This window comes from Quercus suber, unplaced genomic scaffold, assembly GCF_002906115.3.
Source record: "Quercus suber isolate HL8 unplaced genomic scaffold, Cork oak 2.0 scaffold_109, whole genome shotgun sequence".
Taxonomy (NCBI): domain Eukaryota; kingdom Viridiplantae; phylum Streptophyta; class Magnoliopsida; order Fagales; family Fagaceae; genus Quercus; species Quercus suber.
This window is the reverse complement of record NW_027069574.1, coordinates 1,445,023-1,456,758: the sequence shown is the minus strand read 5'-3', so window position 1 is coordinate 1,456,758 and position 11,736 is coordinate 1,445,023. Positions and strand designations below refer to the sequence as shown.

General features: G+C 34.4%; 1 protein-coding gene across 1 annotated transcript; it reads right to left on the bottom strand.

Moving 5' to 3' along the window:
* Nucleotides 1–2,973: 2,973 nt before the first annotated feature.
* On the bottom strand, nt 2,974–10,750 carry LOC112015673 (probable serine/threonine-protein kinase At1g54610). Its single transcript, XM_065775347.1, has 8 exons — nt 10,482–10,750; nt 9,637–10,032; nt 8,963–9,247; nt 8,555–8,872; nt 7,659–7,886; nt 6,136–6,236; nt 5,097–5,214; nt 2,974–3,866 (listed from the first exon to the last, which is right to left on the bottom strand). The coding sequence occupies exons 2-8, from the start codon at nt 9,997–9,999 to the stop codon at nt 3,528–3,530; spliced, it is 1,752 nt and encodes a 583-aa protein (XP_065631419.1). The 5' UTR covers nt 10,000–10,032; nt 10,482–10,750; the 3' UTR covers nt 2,974–3,527.
* Nucleotides 10,751–11,736: the final 986 nt, after the last annotated feature.

The following is an 11,736-nucleotide window of genomic DNA, read 5'->3' as shown; positions in this document are numbered from 1 at the left end:
AAAAATGAAAAGTAGTTACCTAAAATAGGAAATGTACATTCTTATTGTGAGAGGACTTTCATCTTGGCCCCTAATCAGGTATTGTCCTCTTTGCCTTTGGAAATGGCATTGAGCCTTAGTCCTCAAGGATTTGCTCAATCCCACATCAGGGAGAGACGCCTCCCACTTATGCCTTATAAGCCTTTGGCCTAAGGATGAGTGTACCACTACTAAGATGAAAGTCCTCCCACACTTATCATAAAATGAGGAGAAAATTTTTGGTAAGCTAATAACAATCCTTTAATTACAACATGACACATTAACTATTGTGAAATTTGTTGTTATCTCATATTTATTGTTATAACATAATAAAATAAATGGGCTAACAACCTAACATGAATCAACCCTTTTTCCTTTGTTTGGAATACTTTATCTGACTTGCATAATAAATCTTCTCATTGTATAAAAAAGGTAATTCCTCTATAATGTCACAGCAAGTGTGTGATGGGTTGAGATTTTTAGAGAATATGTGTGTGCACACTCTCTTGGGCCCCTATTATATCAAGGACATGGATTTCCTCCAAACATGTTTGAAAGAAACACTGCAAATAGGGACAACTGTCAATTAAATAAGAAGACACTTAAGCTTGGAGGCATGTGCAACGCACATGACCCATTTTAAGTGAAGAGCTGTTAACATAACGTTAACAGCGTTAGCCAAACAGTCACACCTCTCACCCACAACAACAACCTCTCTCTCATCTCTTCCACAAAGCTTCCTCTCTCTTAACCTCTGGCCACCTCTGTTTTTCTTCGACAACCTCAAACCGGCAAGGGCATGTATCTAACCCAGACAACACACAGCCAAGCCAAGCCCCTCTCATCCTCCTAACCGCCAATACATAATCGGCAAGACCAACAGCTACCAATCGGCAATGAATCTTGATCTCTTCACTACTGTATTTGAGGTTTGGCTTGGCGTAAGTTTGATTTGGTATTTTCTGTGTGGGTTGGATTTTTTTTTTTTTTTTTTTGAATTTGTGGTGGTGGTTTTCTGTTTGTGGGTCTCGTTGATGATGGATTTGGGTTTGAGAAGAGCTGGGTTTTGTTGAATTTTGTGGTGTTTCTGGGGTGGGTTTGTGAAACTTGAGTTGTTTGAGTATCGGTGGTCTAGCTGATTATGTATCGATGGTTAGGAGGATGAGAGGGGCTTGGCTTGGCTGTGTGCGGTCTGGGTTAGATTGAGAGAGTAGATGCCCTTGCCAGTCTGAGGTTGCTAAAGAAAAACAGAGGTGGCCAAAGGTTGAGAGAGAGGAAGCTCTGTGGAAGAGATGAGAGAGAGGCTGTTGCTGTGGGTGAGAGGTGTGACTATTTGGCTAACACTGTTAACGTCAGGTTAATAGCTCTTCACCTAAAATGGGTCATGTGCATTGCACATGCCTCCAAGCTTAAGTGTCTTCTTATTTAATTAACAGTTATCCCTATTTGCAGCATTTCCTCCAAACATGTTTGGAGGAAATCCGTGTCCTTATATCAAAGTCAATATTGATGATAGGTTGATGATATTTTCTTTTTTACAAATTTCTATTTAAAAATATTTTACATATTTTGATACTCGCCTTTAAGCTTTAATTATAAAAACCAAGTTCATATCTTAAATTTATTATCTCATAAAAAGGATAAGAATCAAGCAGCTTGTTAAAATAGCATCACTCTGAAATGTAGATCAAGTTGGCACAAAACTTGGGAATAGAACCCACTAAGGGTCCATTTAAGAACAATTTATTTAGCTAAAACTTTTTTTTTTTTTTTTGCTAAAAGTGTGCTAAAGTATGTTTGTACCTTCAAAAATGTTTGAAAATGTGAGAAAAGGCGAGAAAAAGTAAGATTTAAAAAACTACACATAAAAGCTAAAAAAAGTTTAAAAGCTAAGCTTATAAGCTAATGGCAAACACACTCTAAAGATCATTTTTTAACTATATCTTTTTTTCTTTTCTTTTTTGTTATTCATTCTTGTGAGCACAGTAATTAATTAAGTTCACAACCAAGAGTATATCCACAAAAAAATAAATAATAATAATAAATAAATAAAAACAACCAATTATATTCACATCAGTTTATGCAAAAATTACCATGTTTTTTTGGAATAAGAATCTACTTTTTTATTTTAGCAAACAATTTTTCAAAACACTTACATAGGATTATTAATTATATAATCTATTTCATTAAAATATTAAAAAAATTTGATTATTTCTCCCTCTTTACATATAACAACCATCATCTACTCTCGAAAAGGTAGAAATATATATATATATATATATTGCATAAGAACCATAGCAATGGACACATCAGTTTATATTATGGTGCTAATTTACCACACTTAAAGCAAATGCTCAAATGAAATGCACAAAATTCATGTCCACGTCCCATTTGTTTATCAAAAAACGTTGGCATTTGTTTTTTCTTTTCACGGTTTCAAGCGATTGCTTCATTCACGTAAAACACATTTCTCAACTGAGAGAATTTGTCATTTTCCATTACAACTAGTAAGAAAAGGGATATTAGAATCAGATTCCCTCCAATAAGAGCCATTCAACTACAAAGCTCTTTACACTAATAGGCATGATCTTAAATGCAAGAAAGAGTAAGGTAAAATTAGGATCGGATTTAAGTTCAAGTTTTTAAATGTGAGCAACATGCATCACATGAAAAAAGAATTGTGAGGAATAATGTTGACCGAGGAAAAGTTTTACAGAATCATTCTCAAGCTTCGGATTCTAATTTGTGACTTCTCTGTTATGTACAATGACCGACATAAAAAAAGGCAACTTGCTGCCAAAGGAATGCTGAGATACTCCAGCCATTTTGTTTTGCCTTTTTTCTATTTTGTTTTTGCATTTGCTTTATGAAATATTAAAAAATTATCAAGAAAAGGAACACAAGCATGGCTCTTTGACTAGCACATGGAATGCATTGAAAAAAACAACTACCAACTCATAAAAGAAAGTATCTCTTATAACAATCCAATGAGAGTCAATACATAGAATAGGTCCAAGACTTTAGCATGAAGTACAAAGAAAATTAGAGATTGAGAACGGCATTTGGAAGCCACCTATCCTGAGAAGCTAGAATGCTGAACAAAACTTCAAACACAAGAATGGTGCTATGCTGCATTTATTAGATTCTTTTTTTTTACTATTCTAAGCGGTATTCAGTTTTCAACACAAGGAACTGTGGAACCAAGGAAAAAAATTTAAAAATAAAAAGAAAGAGATTTACATAATAGGATGAATTTTCTCACTTTTCCAACAATTGAGCAGGGGGAAAAAAATCTTTTTGGGGATTAAAAAAAAAAGTAAGGGACTATAAAATGAAAAATTGATTATACCCCGCACTTTTAACCAATGAATTACAGCCCTCTATGCGAAAAGCAGGCTGATTGGATAGACTTGCATTACATTGCAGTAGGATTTCATCGATACTGTGAGCAAGCTTAGGCAGTCCAGCCTAACAGATCTTCTGAATCTTGATGCATGCATTCAAAAAGATTAAGCCATAATTTTCTTTCCTTTATCACGAACATCAATAATTTTGTCTCTGTGGGTAACTCTCTGTGATTTTGATGCTTCTCGTTCATCACCTGCAGCATGCTTCTTCCGCCTGGGAGCACCAAGGCCAGCAGGGTCACCCAATGGACCTGACCAAGTTTGAAGTGAATCTTTTGAATAAATTAATGAACTTGAACTAAATGGGACATCTTGAGGAACATTGGCAGGATCAATATGATGTGAAGCACCCAAGGGAAAGCCAAGTTGTCCATCTTGGTGCGGTGGAGGAAACTTCTCACTCTTGCTCTTTGCATTTGCATGGGTCATAAAACGCCTTCTCTGTTTCAGAAGAAAGCCAACAGTCAAGAAACATAAACGGGAACTAAAACCTGATTGAGTCAAGCAACTATAAAGTTTGGTCGAACTGACATTAAAACTGCATGCATGTAGATCTTTCACACACTGAGGAGCCTATGCTGCTGCATCAAATATATGGGATTGGCTAACCCAAAAATTTTAAGCTTATTTTAAGTGAACAAACTTTCATATTGTTCTCTGTTCAATGAAAGTTCTTTTCAATAGCCATGGTCCATGAGCCCCATGAGCTTCATAGGACCTATTTTACATATTCTGCTCTTGTTAACATCTGGATAATTAAGCATATGAGCAGTACACAAACTACTAACTATGACAGCATTTGATATAGTACCGAATATAGTAGCTTAATCATTAAGCAATACCAGGGAGACAGGAAACATCATTTTACAATTCAGGACAGGAAGACAAGCAGTATGGAATATTAAGGACACTCAATAGCGCTCATACATTTACTATATATTCCACAATATTTAATCATCTAATTTCAAATCCATGTTGGTAATTACTTAGTGTTTGGGCATGCTCGTGTGGAAAACATTTCCACACAGGAGAGAATGAGATACATTTTTACTAGATACATAGTCATTACAGGTTTGGAAAGAAGTTCAACTATGTTTTGAGTGTTGCACTTTTCTTAATTCTTTTTATAAGTAATTTGATTTTGCATTTAAAGCTTGTGAGACACAATAATAGTTTCTTCCCATCTCATTTAGATTCACTCATTGGCATTCTCAATAATTCAAAATTAATAAATGGAAATTGGTGACAAACAACCAAAGACCACTAAATATAAAAGCCAGATTGTGAATCAAGATTATAAATGAAGAGAGGCTTTATTGTCATGAAACATCTAACAACTAATCTCACATTGCCAATTTTTAGTTATCTAGGACACCTTTAGTTATAATTTCCACTTTTGTTTCTAAATAAAATGGGCTTGTAATTTATAAACATCAGTAATGAAAGAATAGTGTCAACTCCAGCACCTAGAGGACAAGAATAAAAGTGGGAGGGACACACAGAGGGTAGTGATAATATGTTCGAGAAATAGTAAGTTACTTCATCTGGCTATTTCGTAGAGGATAATAAATTTTGAAGCCATGTTTTTGAAGTAGCTCATTAAGCCAAAGTAAATACTAATTAAATAAATAAAAAAGAGGATGGTTGATAGAAGCAACTTATCAGACATACTTCAAGATTAGATGGAAGCTCAGCGTTGGCTTCTGGAGCAGGAAATGCCCTAGCAGCACGATCACGTGTACGTGTTTTCTTTGGACCTTCAGCCTGGGATTTACTAGCAGCTCTTAATCTGCACCACACATACTGGCAATAAGAGAAGCTTTGACAAATAGTGCTTTGTGAACAGATAAGAATCAATGCACAATAAGAACAAAAGATATATATATATATATATATATATATATGAGATTAAATTCTATAAGGATGGGGTGTAAAACTCATGTTTTACACCATCCAATAAGTGATTGTCACATCAACATTTTACTTAAAATTCAATACATCTTACCACACCTAATAACATCTCAATAGATTTCTAATTTGGTTGGATTTATATATGGGTAATAGAACTGATTGAGTGTGATTGTGTTTATTTTTAAATATGTGATAAGATGATGTGGTATGTTGGAATTGGAGGGGTAAAACATGGTTTTTACACCACGTCCTTATAGAATTTAATCTCTCTCTCTCTCTCTCTCTCTCTCTCTCTTATATATATATATATATATATAACAGAAATGGAGACCATGTCTGACAAATCACCTACTTGACCTCCAATACTTAATGATTCTAAATCATCTGCTTCTTAACCATTATCATAATCAATACATCTTCAGCAAATATAAGAAATACAAATATGCTTCAATCCACAGTGAGGTCTAAGCTTAGCATAATTGTAGAAATATGCATTAAAAAAAACATGGCAACAAGGTAGGCAGGACCATAAGGAGGTTTTCCAAAATTCAGATATTTTAAAGAAAAAAAGAAAAATAATAAGAGTAAATTAAGAGAAGAAGTGGGTTGTACTAGGCCCCTTACCATATTAACCAAAGCAATAAATATAGAAGCCTAAATTATACCAGCCCTTCCTAATGATTTGACCCCAGCAAATGATATCACTCAGAATTTTAGCAATATGCACAATTTTCAAATAAATTGTCATAAAAAATCAATTATTTAGTAGCAGAACGCAGGGTTTTAAGAGCATCCAAACCTCCGAGCTTCATCATCCCGTCGTTTAGCATCCATTTCCTTGCTTGGTGGATATTTTGGGAGGCTTGAAGGTTCACAAGCATAAGGTTCTGTTGTGAAGAACTGCAACAACAACAAAAAAGTTGGGAAAAGAGGAAAATTGGAAGAATGTAGGCACAATTTTAGAAGGATATCATACAAGCGACAAGTTCAGAATTAAATAATTAAGTAGGTAGCGTGCAGACCTAGTCAAATTTTTTAGGATTATCATCTCCATGCCTTGATATCAACCTCGTTGATGCCTAACACTTAAAACAGTGACTTCATTTCACTTAAAATTATAGGGCAAGTAAGATAGAACTGTCTAATTTCTGTGGGATGTCAGAACAACCATAATTTATATAGCAAACAAAAGTGGTACTCCCAGATCCATTAGGCTCTTATTATTATTTTTTTTTTTTATACTAGGAATATACCAAAAGAAAGCAGAAGGTGAAAATAAAAAAAGAAGAACATAGTATTTTCCAAAAACTACACCCAAGATTTGAAGAACAATAATAAGTAGGTAAACATTTTCTACAGCAGATCCTTTTTCACAATTCTAACTCCTAAATGTCGCATATATCCCAACTTCAACATAATGTCAGATATAAATAATTAATTAATAAATTGCCATGTGTCCCTACTGTAGAATGTCCAATTTTTACAATAATTACCATGTCCAGTGTCCTGTTCCTTCTTAGTAACTAGGTGCTCAGAAGTCTGTATTATAAACAGATATGATTGCATATTATTACAAAATAGCTAGCTGGAAAAGATGAAGAACTTGATCTTTAACAAATTTGTAATGATTTTTAATAACAATCTCTACTGTGTATGGTCAAAACTACAGACCAACAAATCAATTAGCACTGACAGGAAATAATGACTTTTAGAAACCAAACTGTTACATTAGACCTGCAATGGACTGTTGATCACTCTTAAGTAAATGACTCCATTACTACACAGTTACTAGTTTAAAGGATTACAATGCATAGCTTCATAAGTGATTGAGAAAATTGCAAGCTCCCAACGTAAATAAAGAAACCAAGAGAAACTCAAACTGTCGAGATTAGAGAAAGAAATATAGTACTGATCAAGAAGGCATAACATCAACATCAAGGGATGACAAGAATAGAATACGATCAAGCAAGTTAATTGAAAAAGATTGGTCATAAATACATCAAGACTCACCTCACTTCTTAATGCATCTGTGGCTGTACATTAGACCTGCAATGGACTGTTGATCACTCTTAAGTAAATGACTCCATTACTACACAGTTACTAGTTTAAAGGATTACAATGCATAGCTTCATAAGTGATTGAGAAAATTGCAAGCTCCCAACGTAAATAAAGAAACCAAGAGAAACTCAAACTGTCGAGATTAGAGAAAGAAATATAGTACTGATCAAGAAGGCATAACATCAACATCAAGGGATGACAAGAATAGAATACGATCAAGCAAGTTAATTGAAAAAGATTGGTCATAAATACATCAAGACTCACCTCACTTCTTAATGCATCTGTGGCTGTCCGGCGTTCCGCAGGATCAATTGCAAGAAGAGTATCAATAAGGGGCAATGATGATGGTGGGAAATCTTTAAACGTCTCTTTTATGCATCTTTTGTAAGGTTCTCGGGGCTTGAATAAGGTTGCATTTGGCAACTTTGCTTTTTTAAAGTATTCATCTGATGGTGAGCCACATAGTTTGTATATCTTATGTAGTTGCTCTACCTAAGTGAGCAGTAAAGATATCAGACCTGTACTAATACAAATGCTAACATATTTATGTCCAAAACGCAGTAAATGACAGGGAGTGCAAACTCTATACATGATATGCTAAGTAAACAATATTCTCACTTCTGCTTACAAATCAGTAACAAGAAGAGGAAGAAAAGAGAATATATTTAAGCTTTAAAAACAATACAATGTTCCATACACTGAAAAACAAAGGCTCCATATCTAAAGTACAAGAAACCAAAACAGTAAGATGCAAAAAAATCTAACCTATCCAAGATTTTATAATAATCCAAAATAGAAATACAATCCTACCACAAAATTGAAGGCCTTTTAATTCAAATTAACAAGCAATGTCACCAACTATATTAACACAATCATATCCGATTCCCCATATTTAAGTTTCTGAGTCAGATGAGAACAGGCCAGTAAAAGCTCAGCTATAATAGCAACAAAAACAATATATTAATACAATAAAATATAAAAAAAATACATGATCAAGCAATAAACAACACCTCAACAAACTCTGACAGCATTTTGCAGGGCTTCCATTACAACCGCGTGTAAAAAATAAAAGGTGACTAGAGAGCTATTAATATTAAAGTAGAGAGTTGACCTATGATGCTTTGTATGAAACAAAGAGAAAGAAGAGAGTAACGAGTTACCTCTGTACGACCAGGCATAATTGGCTTCCCAGCCAATAACTCAGCTAAAATGCAACCTGCACTCCAAAGGTCTATGCCCACACCATAATCAGTAGCTCCAAGAAGAAGTTCTGGAGGTCGATACCAAAGAGTGACCACCCGACTAGTCATAGGCCGTTTGTGGTTTGGATCACAGATAATAGCCAACCCGAAGTCCGCAATCTTGAGTATTCCATCATTGTCAATAAGAAGATTTGATCCTTTAATGTCACGGTGAAGCACCCCACGGTTGTGACAGTGCTCAAGTCCAGATAGTAATTGATGCATGTAACATTTGACCTGCAGTAACAGGAACAGAATATCAAGTATACCAAAACATGTTCAAAACATGTTCATTAACTTTAACTTTCAAGGCAAACATGGGCAAACCTGAGCCTCAGTAAATTTGATTGCTGGGCTAGCAGCAAGTCCAGCTAAATCATGTTCCATGTACTGAAACACCAGATACAAACTACAAGACATCCTTGATGTAGCCAAACCCTCCAACTTTACAACATTGGGATGATCCAGTCGCCGCAAAATGAGAATTTCTCTAGCCATAAATTTCACACTCTCAGGTTCCAAATTATCAAATCGAACCTTTTTCAGTGCAACAGTTTTACCCGTCAATATATCTTTAGCTTTGTACACGTTGCTATATGTTCCTTGCCCAATCTAACATCACAAAAAAGGTTGGCGGGAAATAAAAGAATCAAAAGCACAAATTAAATCAAAGAAAAACAAAATTAACACTATACATCACAAATTGCCCATCTCGAATGATGTAGCCATCGCGTTTTTCCTTCATTTCAACATATATTGACCAACATTGGGCATTGATTTCAAGCATGTCATTGCCACATCATTTGTGATATGCAATCGAAGAAAGAAAATTCTTGAAGAATGCATCTCAAATGACAGGACACATGCATTTACCCATTTTGAAACACAATAAACATAATTTTTGCAATTAATTGCACAACGGCAATGGCTAAATCATTCAAGAGGGCATTTAAAAAATCCCAAATTAAACCATTTTCCACAAAAAAAAAATGGTATCAAACCTTATCAATCTTCTCGAAAGTGTCCGCCCTTCGTGGAATCAACCCCTGGAGTGCCTCCCCACAAGCATCTGTGAGCCACGGTGGCCAGCCCGCCACAGCCTGCTCTCCTCGCGATTGCTTTGGTAGACTACTCAACCTTGGATTCCCCCTAGACCTTCTCTTCTCCCCTGGCGGCCGCTGAACCCCATTACCACCATCCTTCTCCTCCTTCTTTATCCCACCATTATTGACCTCAACGTCATTCCTATCTACTTTCCTTGCTGGAACATCATCTACCTTCCTATTAGACTGAGAACTCAAATTCTTATCCTCATTTGCCTCAGATATTATACCCGGCACTTCTCGACTGATTACACACCCCATTTCTTCAATCTAAATCTCATTGCTCAACATAGTCTACACACCCACATAAACATACACATATAAGACCTTCAGTAACATAGAATTATCTCAAAAAATCAACCAACTGGCAAGCATAAAATAACTTCAAGAATCTACAACTTAAATCCAATTCTATCTCTAGCTACATGATCCATACATAGTAAATAGGAACTTTGATTGATCCGAGTATAAATTTTTTTTTCCCACATAAACAAGCATATCTATGCATATAAACATAGACCCACATGATCAAAAGTACATAAAATCATTCAGACAGTCACAGTAGATTCAATTATCAACGATTTGGGGCTTCCAAGATTCACTTGGAGCCAAAAGTTGATCTGGGTATTCAACTAAAGTAAGAAAAGGAGAGAGCTTTAAAAGCAAGAGATGAAAAGGAAATGAGTTAGTGGGTATCAAAGATTTACTATGTGAGAGAGAGAGAGAGAGAGAGAGAGTCTTACAGTGATTGAATCTGAGTGATAAAGAAAGTGACTGTTGGCATCAGACAGAGAGAGAGAGAGTGATTGTAATAGAAAATCTGTGTTTTTGTTTTGGTGTGTTGTGTTTAGTTATGCCGTCTTTAACTCTTGCGCTCAGACAAGAAGAAGAATAAAAAGAGAAGCAGAGATCTTCCTATTTTCTCAACACAAAAGTCAAACCCCCTTCTGGCCCCTTTCTTCTCTCTCTCTCTCTAACATGGACTGGAACTGGACCTTTTTTTGTTTGTTTGTTTTAGAAACATTTTAATCCCCAAATATGATTGGCAAGAGTACTATTTTTGTTATTCAAAGAAAAAAAAAACTGTTTTTTGTTTAGTTAAATTATAAATTATATCCTTTCAATTTATTATTCATTCAATTTTTTTTTTTCATTTTTTTAATCCTTCAATTTAAATATGTTATCAATTTTTAGTTCTTCCATCAACTCTTACCGGTAGTCGCAGTGATATTTTTCCCTTTAAAAAGTAATACTGTTTTAGTGAATTTAACGGTGCTATTATGTTAAGGAGTATTGAGAAGTTAAAAGGACTAAAATAAAAAATAAATTAAAAACTTATCAAGGTTAGAAAGTGTATTTTGTAATTAAATATTTTTTATTTATTTTCTTTGGTTTTCTTTTTTTTGCTGAATATTTTTTCTTTTTCTTTGGTTTCTTATTTGTTTTTTCTAGTAACTTCTGTAATTTTGTTCCATAATTTCACCTTAGCTGGGCTTTTTTGATAAACTACCTTAGCTGGGCTAAACATATAAAGAACTGATTCAATAAATCATGGTATCTGGGTTTGGGATTTAAGTATTTAACTAGAGCCTAGAGGTCAGCATTGGGATGGAAGAAAAGCAACCGTGTAGCCAACATATATATATATATATATATAGAGAGAGAGAGAGAGAGAGAGAGAGTTCAATTAGTGCAATGTCCCATCTAATTTAAGTTTTATAAATTTTTGTGCAAAGTGAATTAATTTAGTGTAAAAATTAGATTTCAATTAGGATTTAATTTTGCGCTATATGTTTAATCTAGTCTAAATTTTTTTAATTTTTGTATCAAATGAGTTAATTTAATGTAGAAAATAAAGAGTCCAATATAAATAAATTATAGAAAAAATATAATCATATATCTAACTCTATATATATATATATATAATTTTTAAGAGAATTTATACTTATGGCATCCACTCTTGATGAGCGTTATTTATCATTAGACCAAGATACCAAT